The following is a 19,216-nucleotide window of genomic DNA, read 5'->3' on the forward strand; positions in this document are numbered from 1 at the left end:
ATGTCCTCACTTTATTCTCTTTGTCCTCACTCCAATGGTCTAAAACTCAAACTGGTCCTCACAAAGATAGTTGTACAAGTACATACACACACACACACACGCACGCACACACACACACACACACACACACACCCACCCACCCACCCACTCTCTTCTGACTGGGAAGATAACAAGTGTGACTCCCAAATGAGGAGCATCAGAGGGTTAAAGAGACTGGACTGATGGATTGGTAAAGGCGTATTTTTTATATATATATTTATTGGAATACACAATGGGTACAGTAATATTAACAAATGTATACATTCCTTTTTTCTTTTTTTACAAGTACTAAGGGTGGACACAAACAGAAACAGTCATAACCCTCAGTGAACCCTGACCCCCCTCCCATCCCCAAATTACACAAAAATAAACAAAATAATAATAATAATAATAATAAATAAATAAAAAAGGGAAGAAAAATACATAAATACCCACAATCAATCCTGCATCTAGACAATTATACATAAAATATAATGAAAAACAATAAAATAAATAAATAATATATATATATATATATATATATATATATATATATATATATATATATATATAAAGAGATATATCCATAGGTTAATTAAAAATACATTTTACAAATCAGCAAAGATAGATGGTGTATTCTTGACAAAATTAAGAGGATCCCAGTTTTTATAAAATTTGTCTCGTGATGCAAATTATATTTTTTTGTAAAGATAGCCAAAGATAGCAATCAAAGGTCATGGTTCGATGGAAATATTAAGGACGTTAGAAAAAGTATCAAAAAAGGAATACCAAAAATCTTCCAGCTTTGGACAAGTGAAAAACATTAGGGTATGATCAGCTATTGCATGTGACATCCACGCCTGGAAATAGCTTACTTCGTTTGTAAGATGAATTCTATGGAAAACCTTAAATTGAATCAGACTCAGTCTGGCACAGGATGATAAAGAATTAACCCAACCAGCAGCCATTTCCCACCATTCCTGATCCAAATTAAGTCTGAGTTCTGTCTCCCATTGATGTAGAAGAAGGCAAAACATAAGGAAGAATTAAATTGTATAAAATGGATGTAGAGCCATGTTTCTGCATTAAGCACTTCTCATATAAAGAAGGTTCAGACAAATCTGGGAAGGAAGGACAGTGAGAAAATTGCATACTTGAATAAAATGAAACAAGTTAGACTGGTATATTGAATTTCTTTGCAAGATCAGAAAAAGTTGTGAAAACTCCATCAATAAATAAATCAGAAAAATATGAGAGGCCTCTATTTTTCCATAAAACATAAGCAGAATCTAAGGTTGAAGGCACAAATAAATTATTATAGAAGTAGCAGCAAGTTTAAAATGTTATCTGAATTGCCTCCAGATCCTAAGAGAAGAACAAACAACTGGATTTGTAGTGTATTTTGAGGGGCGATTGGACAAAGGAGCACACACCATATAAGGCAGAGAGCGAAAACGAAGAGCAGGATTGAGCTTCTAATATACACCAATCTAAATGGGGAGAATTATACCAACTGTGAATTTTGCAAATATGTCCTGCCAGTAATAAATAAAAAAAATAGCCAGAGCAAAATCCCCATCTTTTTATGTCTCTGAAGATATGCCTCACTTAACCTGGGAGGTCTGCCCTGCCATATAAACTAGAAATAGCCCCATCCAACAGTTTGAAGAAGGACTTAACAAAATTAACAAAAACCTAGGTAAAATATTCATTTTGAGTGATTGAATTCTACCAAATAGTGTAAGAGGTAGCTTATCCCAACGTTGCAAATCTAATTTAACTTGAGCGAGCCATTAATAAAATTATATTGATATTATAGTTTAAAGGAGTGCGAAATATTTACTCCCAAGTAACAAAACTTTGTGGAGGATACATGAAATTGCAAGGCCTCCACTGGGATTTGTTTAGCCAAGTTATTTACTGGGAAACATTCACTTTTGTTTATATTAAGCTTATAACCAGAAAAAGATCCAAAATGGTTACAAATATTCAAAAGATCTGAGACTGAGCCGACATGGTTCGAAACAAAAATCAAAAGGTCATCAGCGTAGAGCGAGACACCATTCTGTCCCTCTTCTAACAATTCCTGAATAGAGTGGGGAATTTTTCTAGGCTATATGGATAGAGGTTCTATTGCTAAAGTGAACAATAGTGGTGAAAGAGGACAACCTTGACGAGTACCTCTTGTGAGGGGGAAATATTTGGAACACAAAAAATTAGTTCTCACACCTAGCAACAGGAGCAGTGTAACAGAAGGCGAATCCATGACGTGAAAAAGGGGCCTAAGCCAAATTTATCTATAGTGAATATATAATTCCACCTAACCCTAAGGCCTGTTCTGCATCTAATGAGATGACTGGAATCTCACTGGATGGAGAAAAAATTATATTTAAGTGTCGTCGAATATTTGATGATAATTGGTCGGCCCCTAATGAAACTGGTCTGATTTTCAGAGATTATTTTAGGATGTCAGGGATCCAGATGGCAAGCCAGCACCTTATCCAATAGTTTAACATCAGAAGTTAACAAACTTATGGGCCTCCAATTGCCTGTAAAGACGTATTTGATAAAAAATACTGGTGCACACTTGCAACTACAGTTGTGTACAGTTACTTTAGTTTACATAGTCTATTCAATCTACCTATGGAACATATGAGTAGACTCATATGTAGTATGTATGCAGAGTATGTATGCAGACTCTGAGTATTCCCAGAGGGGAAGTGCTTAAGGAAGTACATGAGTGGTATGTCTAAAAGTGGAGTTAAACACAGCCACATCTGACAGCAACGGAAGGGTAGACTGCTCCTTCTCCTGGTAGCCTTGAAAGTGGTACAATTCACCTGTCATAGTCTAAAAGTGAAGTGGAACACACCCAAAGTCACTGGCGGTGTGATCGGAGCTCAAAGCTATACGTATACGAGGCTCAACCAACGAGTAACGCGGTGCCAGGGTAACGCTGAAGCTTAGTGCATTGACCAGTACATGTAAAATGGCCTTTAACCATTGAAAGGATTCTACTACAAAGAAATTGGACATGGCTAACTGATTTTTGGTCACAAATTTATAATACTCTAATGCATTAATAACTTTTAACACTAATACATTTGTAAATTCAATATATACATTATGTGTGGTTTAAGTCTCAAAATACGTTTAGGGCTACTGTATATGTAGAATATCAGATTCCAGGACTATAACTTTTATAGTTTTAATACAGTATGTGTTAAAATAGCTATACTAAAAAATATGCTATAAATGCATCAAGTCATTCCACTGAAAACACGTTTGCCCTACCAAACACATTTTCACCAGTCCCAGGGTCAGATGTTGGGTAGGTGATGGTCATGTTTGTGCCTGTGTTTACTCTTCAGTTCAGGTGCTGGTGAGGTGGTACTGTTGGTCAGCTGTGGAAAGTATTGAGGCTGCAAAACAAAATTTCTCTGTCAATTAATAGCCAAATAATGTGAAGTGAGCAACATGCATGATTGGAAACCCAAGTTGGTTTTTGGCCACGTAAAATGTGTACAATTTACCAATTTACTCATCGAACCACATTAAGATTACACTAACAAATGCTGTTAAAAACGGCCAAATTTTACAGTAACATGCTGTTTTCCAATAAAACAGCAATATACCATAGAAAAAAATGCATTCTGGGTGATATTTGTCGTTTTCGAGAAAGTAGCCTACAGGAATATACTGTGAATTAACAGTGCTCAAAGTCGACACTCAGAGGCTGTGTTTCAAATCACACCATATACCCTCATTCACTATTCCCTACATTAGTTCACTAATAGAGTCCACTCGACTGAGTGAACAATTTCATAGTTAATTCAGTTAATTTTCTAAGTTAATTCAGACACTGATGAACACCTGCTGTAAACAAGCAGAATCACTGAAGCAAAGAGGAACAAGAAACAGAACAGAAAAAAAAGATTAAATCAACTGAAGAAAAAATACATTAAATCTCTGAAGATCTAAGCAGAGCAGGATACCAGCATTACCAGCTTCACTTATTACCCCACATGGAAAGAACCTATATGAGGATATATATATGAAACCTATATGCAGTTTATATGCACATATATCCTGCATATATCCTGCATATATGCACATATATGATAATATATATGCTGCATATATGCGTATGTATGCCACATATAGGCAAAATTGAGGTGCATATATGTGCACATACAGGCCATATAGGTCTCCTGTATTGCTTCTTTATATCCACATATAAGCCCTATATGTGCATACAAGATAATCCTATATAGCTCATGGCAGGATGGTCATTTTGTAGCTCATATCTCACTTTGGCAACTGTCATACATGATGCCTAGCTCAGATAGGCACATCTATCAATTCGAAGCTCACGGAGCTGAGATCAAAAAGATAAATTGTTTTTTTTCTGTTCAGTTTTTTTGTCTTATTTTTGTTCTTGTATACTATTTGTTTGTTCTTAAGTAAATAAATAATGTAAATTTCTACATTCTACTTTTATTTATGTTGCCTACACTGTAAAAAAAAAAGGTGTAATTTGACAGGTAATGGTCTGTATTTTGTTTTACAGAATTTTACCGTTTTGTCATTATACAGTGAATGCCTGTTATTTTACAGATATTTGCTATTTAAGATATTTAAAGGTCCACTATTAAATTTACAGGTAATTGCTTGTATTTTGGTTTTACATCAATTTTACGTTTTTTAAAAGGAACTTGTCTGTATTTTTACAAAGTAATATTTTACAGATTTTTTTCTGTGAAATTAGAAAACAAAGAAAAGAAGGCAGAAATCTGCATCTATATGTTGTCCTTACAGATTATTAAGCATGTGGGGGTTAAAGTGTGTTTTTTTAAGGTTAAATAATAGTATTTGTACATACAGTAGCCTACCCTACATATGCTACAGTAGGCCTATTGAATTCTTTTTTTATTGCATAGGCTATAGTCTTTTAATCTTGTCTTGTAAATAGATGCTCATTTTGATCATTATTTCATTGTCTTATTCTCCCATAATTTCATGTATATTTTATTCATATTTTTCCAAATCTCCGTTGCTGCACATTCAGGGCTTTGTGTGTGTGTGTGTGTGTATGTGTGTGCGCTGCGCGCGCACGATGACGCAGATTCAAATTCGCCGCCATTACGTTTCCGCTGTTTAGTCCCGCCCACAACGGTTAGCTGATCAATCGAGTTTGGGCAAGGGCAAACGGGAGTCGGGAGATTTGAATTCAATCTACTCTCGTGAAGTGGATTGTGAGATCAACAGTGGGTCAAAGCAATCGTATTCGTCGAGAGCAGCCGTGAGCAGGAGCCCTGGGCTGCGTTCAGCCCCGACAAAACGTTGCGCACCGTTTTGAACTTGAACGTGCCCCTGTTGTCAGTCAGTCCGTTTGGATCACTGATCTTTATAATGTCATTGGTTTGGATTCTTCGGAAATAACACCCTTTTCAGTGAGCCTGGTTCGTCACAGCGGACATCATGCCAACCGATCACCGGCTGAGGTAAGAGTCTACATGTGAACGATATTTTATATTACATTTGTGTAGGGGTGGGCGATATAGCCTCAAAATTATATCACGATATTTCAAGAATATTTGCAATAATGATATTTATGACGATATAGAAAAAAAATTTAGACAATTTTTTTTTATTACATTTATCTCACCTAAATGTTTGCTCACTCATTGCGTTTTTACAATTGGGTCATTTTGTTTTTAAGAGTTTACACAACACAAGGAAGCTTGATTTCAATCTTTGAATTAAATTGAAAAAAGTAGCAAAAAATATATACAAAATAATAAAAATACAAATAAAGAGAAAAGTTTTTGGGTAGGTCTAACACTAGTATTCAGAAATACTACAGAAACTGAATAAGGTAATCAAATGAAAAATAACACTAGTCCTGAGTCCTGACTAAATTAAATACATAGGCTATTAATTCTGATTCCTTACAATTAAAGCTATGTTTTGTTGTTTTGACAACAACATTAATGACAGACACATATGGCTGCTGTCACTTTTAGAGCTAGTGCCCGGATCCATTACTGTTTACGCGCGTTTTATGCTTATTTCAGACATAACCGACTGTTTACGAATATACTAACCATGACCGGAATTTACACAATTTTGCGTGTTTTTTTCCCCCGTTAAAGCGATATAATCCGCGAAAAAGAACTTTTGTTACTCGCGAGCTGTTTGTGACGTACTGTACTGTACTGTACGTATGAGTCGGTAGACATAACTGGTTTTGAAATAGCCGGTTCCTCTGCTCAGCTGGGTTGCTCGTGGCGAGGGGGGTGGGGTGACAACAGTTCGTTTTTATGACAGAGTGTATGAAAGCATTTACTACCAGACACTAGGGGGAGCTTCGTAGAGAAAAAACACTCAAGAGTTGCCTGGTGTCCCTTTAAACTGATAAGACTTAAAATAAGTGAAAATGATCAACTTTAGTTACGATGCAACAAAATGACAAAAGACAATTCCGTCATGTCCTGACTGCTAAATACAAGAGTGTAGTTTCGACGATTGACATGTGCAACCCATTTTGAGAGCGAGAGAGAGAAGACGCAGCACTGCTGAACACTCACGCGGTTGGTAAAATTGCGTCTTGGAGAAAGTTTTAAAATTATTGATTTGATTTTATAATCTGTATGGATTCATTTAGGCTACTCATACAATGTACATGCTAAAGTGAATCAATGTTTGCGGGGGAATTTCCCGCATTATAAGTGGTAGACCTGCGGGAATTATTAAAATACTATTGAAGTAGCTCCTTTTTAGGTACTAAATTGTCATTGGAGGCTGACTTGCTGCTCTCGCACTCTGACGGGTGTTATTGTTGTGCGTGCTATGGAACGTAATGCGCCATACGTCATTGCGTCGCTATATCAGTGATATCGCGATATGACACTTTTTTTATCATGTAAAAGTTTATACCGGTATTATCGTGGACGGTATGATATGGCACACCCCTACATTTGTGTTAAGTTTACGTTACAGTTTTCAAGCTAACGTTAGCATTTTAAATGATGTTCAGTTAAGTTAACTGGCGAGAGCTGGAGGCAAAACACTGAAAATGTAGCATGCGTCTTTACATTGTCCATCTGTTTTAAGAAAGATATCCCACACCTCAAAAGACCTAAAACAAGCTTTCATAGACTTGTTATACATAGAGTCCGTTTAGAGTCTAGAGCCTGTCAGTAAATCAATCTCTTAAATGGCGGGACATTTTGAAACACTGTCTGGAAGCTGAAAACTCTTCTCTTAAAAAATAGTAACCACGTTTTTGGCGGATTTTTATTACCATTTTTAATAACCACAGTTATACTACAAATAGGCCTAACGTTACCAAGGTTTTTTTTTTTTTTTTTGGTTAAACCATAGTTCATTTTCATAAGGGTTAACGTTGCTATCAAGACCGTTAAGAAAACGAATTCAGTAAATACTGTACTTGTTGATGATACAGGAAAGCACATGAGACTAGAATATGAACACCACATGATAAATTGCATATTCTGGCTGCATCTGCTTGCCAACACGTAGCTATAGAATGCATATGCATATATTAAGCTTATAAAGTAAGTTGAGGTTTTGCATTGTCTCAGTGGAACATATTCTGACATGTGTAAATGTAATACTGAGTTGTAAAAAAATATATAATTTTTTTGTGTGATTTCAGGTCAAGTGGAAAGCAGAATGATCATGGCAAACAAGGTATGGGAAGAAGTAATTTAAAATATTGTAATGGCAGAGTCTTCTGATTCCATATGATTGCACTAAAAGTGGCAGAAAATGTAATTTGTTTTATACTATATTTTCCCATGTGAATATTCATTTGATCCTTGTGAGGCCACTGGAGCTGCACAAGGTTTGGTTTTGCTACAGTAAGACCATGATTGTGTTAGATTCCACCCACCCATTCTATTTTTTTTTTTTTTTGTATTGTAACTAGGCTCTGTCATTTAGAAACATGGGTTTTCCTATCACTTAATGACATATATCTCTACCTTTCATTCCAGCCAGAGGATCTGACGGTTGCTGCTCGCATCTCAGCCTACCTGATGGAAAATTCTTGCTGGATGAATGACCTTCACCTTCAATTCAACCTTGCCAAGACAGAACTACTTATGGTTTCACTTTCAGCCAAACCATGCGATCCTGCTGATTTGCCTTATACAACACTAGAAAGATCCGGCTCTTCCTATCGGAGCCACACAACTCCTTGTCTAAGCTCTTGTTCTCTCCAGACTGGACTATTGTAATGCTCTCCTGGCAGGCCTTCCAGCATCAGTCAAACATCTGCAACTGATCCAGATGCTGCAGCAAGACCTAAACTCACTGCTTCAGATCTGTGTGTCTCCAGAAGCTTGTGTTCTGCAAGTGAACGGCGCCTTGTGTTGCCATCATCCCAAAGAGACACAAAATCACTTTCACTGACCTTTCCCTGGACTGTTCCCTGCTGGTGGAATGACCTGCCCAACTCAACTCATTTTCAAGAAACTGCTAAAGATCCATCTTTTCATAAACATTTGACCCAATAATACAAAATATTTGTTTTAATAAAAAAAATTGCTATGTGTTCCATATGTGCTACACTAACTGGGACTTGTCACTGCACGTGGTGCTTCTATTGTTCTCTTAATTTTTAAGTCACTTTGGATAAAATGTAATTGTAAATGTGTAAAATAAATTATATTAGAGTATAAAGGCATACAGCAATTGCCTTTTAATGTGGATATTTTTACGTTCTAAATTATATACTAAGATTGTATTTCCTATCATTCACATATCTTGTTGTTCAGTGTTTATGTTTAATGAGTAATACTGTAAATGTGCAGGTATTCTGTACTTATACGTTTAATTAATTTAACAGAAATTGACTGTACATTTGCTATTATTAAGTACTTAATTAGAGATTGGTCAAAGTTGTGAAATTTGAAATGCAAAAATTAAAACTGTAAATATACAAACTTTGTATGAATTTATGTACTTAATGCATTTTTATACATAACTTCATAGTTATACACAGAAAAACTATGTATTAAAATATAATTACTGTAGATAGACAGCATTATTATAAAATAACTTTATAAAACCCTAAATTTACAGTAACTTGAAAGTTAAATGTTTTTTTTTTATGTAATTTGATATTTATCCGTTTTTCCACGGTTTAATAAGCCATTATCAACAGTATTGTACTGTAATTTAAATAATTTTGACTGTAAAGTAATTTTGTGAAATGGTTATTTGCTGTAATTTAACGGAATCCGTCTGGAGACTTTGCTGCCAGAGATTTTTTTTTTTACAGTGTAGGCCTAGTAGCTATGGATTTTAATAATTTTACTAATATATAGGTGAACATATAGGTGCATATATAGGTGAACATATAGGTGCATATATAGGTGAACATATAGGTGAACATATATGCATATATAGGTGAACATATAGGTGCATATATAGGTGAACATATAGGTGCATATATAGGTGAACATATAGGTGCATATATGTGCATATATGTACATATAATATAGGAAAACGGCCAATTTTATATATGTCACATATATTAAAAACCTATATCAAAACCTATATTAAAACATACATGTTTATATAGGTTATTTCCATGTGGGACTAACCAGTTTGACTTTATTTCTGTCAGACGTCTACAGAAGGTCTTATTACAAAAATGACAGAGGTTTAAATGTGATTTTATTTTAATTTGATGTTATCATGATGGTGATCAGTGATTGCTTTAGTTGGGCTCTTGACCCTTGACTTTTGAACAATAGATTTTTCTTTGGTTGCAATAGCTGTCTTCAAAATAGATTTGCTATGGCAAAAAAGCTGAAAGTAAAACTGATTTGACATCCAGAAAAGATGAAAGATTTTAAAAAGTTTATTTTCAGAACATTTTGAACTTCTAGATCAGACAGGCATCAAGAATCGACGTATGAATCTCAACAATGGTGACAATCATAAGTTTCATGTTGCAATGGATGTTAGGTACCAGCATACTACAAAACAATCAGCAACAGCTGATTTCATTTTTGTTGGCTTTGTTTCTGCTACAACAAATGTGTCTCAAAAACACACAGTTACAGCAGACAAAGAAAAACTAATGTTAAAGTTAAGGATAAAGAGCCCTAGAGAACTAAAGCAAACACCGATGATAATGGTAACATCAAATGAAACAAAACAACATCTAAACCTCTGTTAATTCCCAATAGGAATTTCTGTAGACGTATAAAAAAAAAGAAAGTCAATCTGGTTACAACTGCCTGTTGCTTTATTTAAAAGTAGTAACTGTGTAGTTGTGGATGTAGTGATAATCTCCTTGCTAAGTATTTTAGCGCATGCGTGCTAATGTTAATGCACTATTACACATTAGGTGTTTGCAGTTTTATATTAAGATATATTAATTTTCAGTGGAATCAAATGAAGTCAGTTCACAGTACTATCAGTATAAATACTAGTTTTTGAACTCAAAATGTTTGAAGCAATCGGTTTCCCAAATGATACGAGTTACCTTCCATGGTATTTTTACGGTAACATACTGTAAAAAAGGAGAGCTGTAAATTAACGGTAAAGGGCTGTAAATTAACAGCATACATATCACCCCCTCTCTACAAAATAGTGGATTACTCAGTAAATACATCCATTACATTTAAATAATTTAAATTTAAATTCAAATATAAACAAATTCCTTAAAATAAAATATTAATCATTTATTTCTTTATTTTATTAAATTTTTTTTGTAAATGAAAACTTAATGGAAAATTTCTCATTGCTTTTTCTATTGAAATAATGGCAATTAATTACGCCATGGATTTGTTTTCCCTTGTGCTAAACTATGCCCACAGTAGTTGATATGTAGTGCATGTTTTTATACCTACATTTAACATCAATAAATGTTTCCATATTTCAAGCACATTTGATGTGTCAAATGTAAGCTCAAACTAGTTGCAAGCTGTACTTGCCTGATCACCAGTGTCTTTGAGCCCTTAGGACATTAAACCAGTGTTTGTGCAAGGAAATTTTTCTCCTTGTAAACCTAAAGACTTCACAAGTTCATAATTTGGAATCAAAGACTTTTTTTTATTAACTTTTTTACTTTTTTGAGAATATATTTTTAATTTCTTCCCATCAACATTATCTTTCTTTACTGCAGATTCCTACCCCAGGAGGTCTGCGTCTTATGCCTTTCTCATAGCGTCTTCCGAGACGATCATTTTCTCTGCCCCATCCCGTTCCCCCATCCTCCAGGAAGTATGGCAGCTCTAAAAGCTCTTCACAGGACAACCTGCCAGAGGGATCCATTACTAGGCAGGACTACAAAGACACAAACACACATACACATTTACTTGTAAGTCTTCTGAACCCATCTTATAATGTTAGAAATCAAATCACATCATTCTAAGTATTCAGACCATTATTTACAACAGAATGTTAACAGTCTTAATACTTTCCAACTCAGCTAACTAACCAATGAATGAACCCATACAGAAGAGTTATGTGCAGCGAGTAGTTAAATTCCAAAACAATAATCTTTACTGAAGGTAAAAAGGCAACAAAGCACAACAAAATGTATGAAGCACCATAACCCATACTCAGAATTTGTCCTCTGCATTTAACCCATCCAAATTAGTGCACACACAGAGTAGTGAGTAATGAACATACACACTGCAAACCATGAAACACCTGTAGCAGTGGGCAGCCATTATGCTGTTGCTCCCGGGGAGCGATTGTGGTTAGGTGCCTTGCTCAAGGGCACCTCAGTGCGCTGGAGCAAAAAACCTCAAACCTCACCTCATCCAAAAACAATAAGTACAATTTACTTAATTTTCCTTTGTCAAGTTTTTGCACGCATATTTTTAAAGTAAATTTCACATATGGATATGTTAAAGTGCCCCTATTATGCCATTTTAATGTTGTTTTGGAGTCATTTTCTCATAATATACATTTGCACATCACCACATTTTCAATGATTCTCAAATGACTCGTCAGATGAATCAATCTCTCTAAATTTAACTAAACTCATTCTTCTAAACTCAACTTCTCTGCATTCATTCACTGTGAACTGAGCCATTCTGAGACAAGGAAAACATTGGATCACGAGCTGATTGTGTGAGCAAAGTGCGCACTTTGCTTTGAAACATGCAGGGCAAACAGACTATATACTTATTTAATTAAATCATCTTGACAGGAGTGCTGAATTGCGATGCATACTTGCCATCTACCTGGGAAAACCTGGGAAGACCATTAAAAGACCATGAAATGACCATGACCATCAATTTGGTAGAAGTCAGGATGTAAGCTAAGGATTTACTGTCAGTTACAGCAGTAAATTCATCCCTGTACAAATAGTCGCTGTACTTGGTGGTAACCGCCCACTTGAGGGCCAGAAGTTTATGGGCAGGATATCTGGCTTCACTCTTAGTTAATCCTCGACTAGCATAAGCAAGAACTCTCAACTGCCCTTCCTGCTCCTCATACAATGCCTGCAGTGCTGGCGTTAGTATGTAATATATAGGGCAATCTAGGATCAGCATATCCCAAAACTGGAGCAGTTGTTAATTTATCCACGATTGTCTCACAAGCATCCCATCTGTCTCACAGCTTTTCTTTTGGATCATAGTAATGACGGTTTGCGTCTTTACATCTCCTTCTTTTCCGAATTGGGGAGTATCCAGCCGTAAGATTGTTGAGTGGCTTAACTATTTTAAAAAGTCCTGAACGAACCTCCTATAATACCCGGCAAATCCCAAGAACAACATCACCTGATCTCTTTTTCTCTTGGCTTTTTTGCTGCAACAAACGTGTTTTATAAACACATAATTATAGCAGCCAGAGAAAATTTTATATTAAAGAGTCAAGGGTCAAGAGCCCAACTAAAGCAAATGCTAATCACCATCATGGTGACTTTAAAATACACCTATTGTTTTCATTCAAACGGAAATGAAATAAAGTCAGTCTGGTTAGTAATAAGTGAAGCTGGTAATGCTGTTTGAGTTGTTTAATCCTCCTCTGCTGAGATCTTCACAGATTTAAAGGGGGGGTGAAATGCTCATTTTCACTCAATCTCCTGTTAATCTTGAGTACCTATAGAGTAATATTGCATCCTTCATATCTCCAAAAAGTATTTTGTTTTATTATATTAATAACAGAAAGATAGACTGTACCGAGTCTTTCCGGAAAAAAACGAGCGGCTGGAGGCGGGCCCTGTGGGCGAAGCTTAGCTGTGCTAACGCGCCGAGCTAGTGACAACACACAGAGACATTTGTTCAGTTCAACAGTTTTACTCACCGTCCGGTTCCAACGCACGACCGCGAATCTTTATCATTGCGACTGCTCGATCCTAAGCATTAGACGATCTGCAAATCCGTCGATATGGGCTTTGTTTATAAAACAATCATCGTCGAAATGCAGGGAACAAACAGTCTTACACAACTCCGTTTATGCTCAGGAAAACAAACTCCATCCACGGGTTCCTTAATGCTGGGTTCTTTGGGAATCTGTGCAGGGTTGTCTTGCCCTGGCAACCAAAAACACACTTCTTTGGTGACATTGACTTCCCAAAAGCCGGGCAGGGCGCTTTGATGGCGAACTGCTTTCGCTCTCTTGCTCTGGTCTAAGAGTGCGCGCGCGGCCGCGATCTTACCGGAGAAGTGCCCTTAGGACCCATATAAGGAAATTCCGTTACATCTGACGTCACACATACCCATACTCGAAAAAAACTTTCCGAAACTTGTGACAAACCGGAAGGAGTATTTTTGGAACAAAAATACTCCTTCAAACGTACAACTTAGTTTTTGAAACTTTGTCCATGTTTAGCATGGGAATCCAACTCTTTACCAGTGTAAAAAACTCAGTATGCATGAAATAGCATTTCACCCCCCCTTTAATGTCTTCTTTTCTCTTCAGTTGATTTCATCTAAGGCTGTGGCTGAAGTCAGTTGTAGTTCTTGTGTTTCTCTTTCCTTCAGTGATTCTGCTTGTTAACAGCAGGTGTTCATAATTAATGCTCAATCATCAGTTAATTATCTCATTAACTTCAACACCGCTTTAACTCTGTAGTGTGCACACATATGAACACTGAGCAGTGTTAATTTAACATGGGTTTTTTTCTGTGTACTATCACATAAATCTTACCTGTTTCATTTACGTATGACTGACAAATATAGATCACATTCATTTTATTAATACAATTACATAAATCTTATCTGTTTCATTTAGATATGACTTAAAAATTTGAGTCACATTCAGATTATTGATTGGTTTATGTTAAAACTATGTAATCCAAATGCATGGAAATTTTATATGCAATTCAAATACATAAATCTTATGTTTAGACACAATTTTTTTTTTTGAGTGCACCGGCAGTGCATAAGTTGTCATTTTCCTTTTCCAAGTATTTTTCTAGATGTTGTCCATGTTTTATTTCTCAATGACATGCAAGCAAACAACCAAATAAAGGATTTCAAGAAAAAAAAAGGTATTCACTTCCTCCCTGTCACATGAGGCTGTCAACTTCCTAGCCCTACTTCCAGCAAGCATGGCGAAGGCAAACCCTCCCAAAGAAAGGTCATTTTCATGTTACTAATAAGTATTTTTTGTTGACATATATATATCTACATAATCATGAAGGTCTCTAGAATCATCCAAACAAAACTAATCTTACAAGAGATCTATAGTTTTTTGTATACTTTTTGTATCAAAAGTCCAAGCGGCAACTATAGTTGCCGGTGGGCAAATGCCTTGTAAGTACATATATCATGAGAAAATGGGGTATTCTGTGTTAATAGGTTAATAAATCAAGGTTATTGGTCTTGTTTAGTGCATAAACATAACTTAACCCTTTAAATGACATCTCTACTGTTCATAAATTGTCTGTATGTACTGTTATTTTTTTTTTTTTTTTTTTTTTTTTGTTATATAGATATATTTTTTTCTTCATTCTATTTATTTATTTGTATTTATTTATTTTCATTTAACTTTTTGATACACAATGCCCTGTTATGGCTGCACTTTGTTCTGCACTATGTTCCACAACTTTAATCCTTGTGCGCTGTTCGTTTGCGGTTTACAGTCAGGCTGTTTGGGGTCTGAGAGACCCCAGGCAACAAAATGTAATTTTGTAACTATATATATATTTTAAACAAATGTAATTTTACTCAGTTTATTAATGTTTTTACGACACATTTGGACATTTTTACTCCACAAAATGTTCAAAAAAAAAGAAGAAAAATTCTCCAAAAAGAAAAAAAGAAAATGATGTAAAATTTGCCTTATAAAATACCCACATTTCTAACTTTCATTCATGGGGATAACATGGATAATTTGACATGGTTTAGTGTAAGATTTTTGCCCAAATTTTGGAAAATGCCGTTTTAAAAGTAAAAAAAAATCCCTTTAACCAGTAGATGGCTGCAGAGCTCTAAAAGTTCTAAAAGTTTCAAACTAAAAGACTTCTTTTCACAAGTTTTTCCAGGTAGATTCATATCTACATATAATGAAATCACAATTATAACAATAAAAGTAACTTTTTGTCAAAGTTTAGCAGTTTTTGTACTGAAAAAAAAATAATCATTTTTTCAATAATGTTACATTATGATTAGAATCAAACCTGATCAGGGCTGCGTTTCCAGATAACGATGGATCTTAGCACTTACGAGGATTTTCTGCGAGCGACTTTACGAACGTTCGTGTTCATTTCACGTGCGTTTCACAAAAATGCACTTAGCACGATCGTTCGCAGCTGTGCTTTAAGTGCTACTTAAGAGTCGCTGTCCGTTTGTCAAGTGCTGAAATGTCACCTTGTAGAATGGCTTGTAATTGCAGCACACGCTTACAATTTTAAATGTTTAACCTAACTGTTTTCACCTGATGTGCATTTTCCACGAGGCCAATAATCTATAAAAGCACAAACCTACGAGTGGAGACACCAGCAAAATGGCTGAACCAAAAAAAAAAAAAAAAGGAAAAAAAAAAGAAAAGAAAATACCTTTTTTTAAAAAGAAGAGATTAAGGTAATTTTAGAGGAGGTGGAGCTATACAAACATATTATTTTCAGCAGGTTTAAGGGAAGTCATACAAATAAACAAAAACAAAAAATCTGGGAGGATTTTGCTAGAAAACTGACTGTAACTAGGGGCATTAAAAGATCAGGGAAGGAGGTCAGGAAGAAGTGGCAGAACTTTCAGCCTTGCTAAAAGGAAAAGGGCTCTACAGAGGACAACATTTAATAAAACAGGTGGTAGGACCAATGATGGCCAACCAAGAAATGCCCAATACATGGCTGGTTTTCATGCATGTCAGCAAGTCATTGACAGATTTTTTTTTTGTTCATCCCTATTTTTTCCAGTCTTTGAAGCATACTACATCTTTTATTTATTTTTTTGTTCATTCCTTTCATTTTGATTAAATTAGATTAAATTATTTATATTTTTTCTGTTTTGTTTTCTGACCTTTTTATTTATACATTAATTTAACCAACAAAAACAAAACAAAAAAAGAGTAATAAAGTGTACAATAAAGTACAATCAAAACCTTATATTATAATCACATTGCATTTGAATAAAGTTAAAGGTGTAATCTGCCGGTTGTCCTGGAGGTGACCTAATAACTCTGTCTTACGATGCACTTGGGGATTTACGATTACTCCAGAGCACTCGTAGATCTACGATGATTTTTAAGTGCTATTTAAGTTACGATTTTGTTAATGCTTTTGGGAAACAGACCGTAATATTAAGATCAGTCGTACGATCGTTTTTACGATCTACTTAGGCTTACGATGCTTTTGGGAAACGCAGCCCAGGATGTTACAAAGAGAAAAGTTGGAGTTTTTAGAGTTTATCATTTATTTCAAATATCTGTTTTTCATATAATTCTACAAATTTAAAGTGTGCCACTTCATTTCTGTCTATGTGTGTTCTGTGTTGTTTCTGATTTTGAGGATGAATTTTGTCCATTGATAAAATTCATTTGATTTTAATCATAATATAACATTACTGAAAAACATTTTTTTTTTCAGTACAAAAAGTGCCTAAACTTTGTTCATGTTCACATGTTCACATAGGACACTATTAACACGATTATATTAACACGATTATATGCATGAAACCATTCAGAAAAATTTGGGAACAAATGGGTTAACACCGAAAAGACCTCCTCTAAGTTGGAAAGCGCATAGAAATCCTTTATAGTTTGGGAGTTAAGTTTCCTGAAGTCGATGCAAAGGCATACCAAATTATCCTTTTCCTCACCACCACTATACACTGAAAAAAATGTGGAGTGACATTTACTTAAAAAAAGCTAGGCAACTTTTTCCACGAAAGTGCTTGTAATCTTACTCGGGCTATTTCAATTAGTAATTAATTGTAAAAGTAATTAAATTGAACAAATTATAATTGAGTAATAATTAATCAAATTAATTCCTTAAAAGTTAACCATTTAAAATGAGTAAAATTTACAAAATATCTTTTATTGCCAACATTGAAGACACCTGATGTTAACAAGCAGAATCACTGAAGGAGAAAACCATAATTAAAGTCACCATTGTGGAGATCAGTGTGTGTTTTAGTTGGGCTCTTGACCCTTAAATCATTAACTTTAAGTTTCGTTTGGCTGCTGTACATGAGTTATAACAGCCAGATGAACAAATAGAAAAGGTGATCTGATGGTGTTGGTTGTGTTTTAACATAATCATTATTTCACAATCATTTGACCTGAATCACTGAACTCATATAGAGTCCAATTTTTGAGTTAGGTGAACTATATTAATTATAGCAGCATAATATTTTTAGCCTGTTCAATGAAATCCAAATGATCAAATCAATAATCATTTTTATATATATATATATATATATATACACTTTTTTTAAGCACACACACACACATCAAGATTTTGCGTATGAATCTCAGCAATGGTGACAAACAGATCACCTCTGATCATAAGCTCATTATTTATTCATGCAGCAATGCATGATGGGAGCCATGAAAGAGTTTTGATTGGTGGTACCCAGAATGCACTGCAACATGCTTTATAAATGTCGAGCATTTATGCTTTATAAATCTCATTGTTGAGATTCACAGGCTGATTATTGATGTCTGTTTGTCTCTTTTTTTGTATAAGAGAAACTTTTTGGAAATTATTTTTGTCTATATTGTAAAAGTTACAAATATTCTGCCGTACAAGGACAGTGCTGCTATAATTATTATAGTTAATCTAACTAAATTGGATTCTATATGAGTTCAGTGATTCAGGTCTAATTCTTGTGAAATAATGATTATGTTAAAACACAACCAACACCATCAGATCACCTTTTCTATTTGTTCATCTGGCTGTTATAACTCATGTACAGCAGCGTCTAAATCACATGCTAAACTGCGTGCATTTTACAGCTTTTGGTGGAACAGCTACACTCTAAAAAGAGATGTGTTAAAAAACAACACACAGCATGTGTTGATGGTATTTTGACACATGTTGTGTATATTTTTAACACACAATGTGTGTTAAAATGTAACTCTGGATAGAATAGCACTGGGTGGAGGAGAGTTTGTGTTTATGAAAAAAATTATAGGTATATTTTATATGGTATCCCATAAAATGCTCTAAAATAAATAAAGCAATACATTCAAATAAATAAATTAAATCTTAATTCATGAAAACTTAAAGATTAACAGGTGTTTTTTGGCAGCCAATCACATCATGCCTCTTTTTCAATGTCTCTTTCAAATGCTGCTTTCACTTGTTATTAATAACCAGATTGACTTTATTTCTGTCAGACGTCTACAGAAGCTCTTATTGAGAATTAAAAGGTTTTGATGTTGACGATTCATTGAACGTTTCATTTAAAGTCACCAGAATCGTGATTAGTGTCAGCTTTATTTGGGCTCTTGACCCTTGACTCTACAACATTAGTTTTCTCTGATTGCTGAAAAATGTGTATTTATTTTGCACATTTGAAAAAGCAGAAATAGTCATAAGAAAAATATGTTCAGATAATAATATTATCATCATGAACATGTAATATTATTAAGCTCCGCTAGAGTTTAATATTTGAAAAATGAGTATAATATATGAAAGATGATTTTTAAAAAGATTAGCATATTTAGCATATTTTAAACGAAAAACTTAATGCCGCAATGCATGCTGGGTGCCACCATAGTACAAATCTCATCCATGACTCCCAGCATGCAT

The 19,216-nt window shown here is 34.8% G+C and overlaps 1 protein-coding gene across 1 annotated transcript in view; it reads right to left on the reverse strand.

Moving 5' to 3' along the window:
- Nucleotides 1–3,285: 3,285 nt before the first annotated feature.
- The window catches only part of LOC307166886 (cyclin-dependent kinase-like 1), a 37,110-nt gene continuing 21,179 nt past the window's right edge, over nucleotides 3,286–19,216 (reverse strand). The window contains exons 3-4 of the mRNA XM_079885629.1: nucleotides 11,194–11,346; nucleotides 3,286–3,440 (exon numbers count right to left, since the gene is read on the reverse strand). Coding sequence (XP_079741755.1) covers nucleotides 3,339–3,440; nucleotides 11,194–11,346 — 255 coding nt within the window. The 3' untranslated portion in view covers nucleotides 3,286–3,338. The remainder of the gene's footprint in view (nucleotides 3,441–11,193; nucleotides 11,347–19,216) is intronic.

This window comes from Squalius cephalus (genome assembly GCF_949319135.1).
Source record: "Squalius cephalus genome assembly, chromosome: 11".
Classification (NCBI taxonomy): Eukaryota; Metazoa; Chordata; class Actinopteri; order Cypriniformes; family Leuciscidae; genus Squalius; species Squalius cephalus.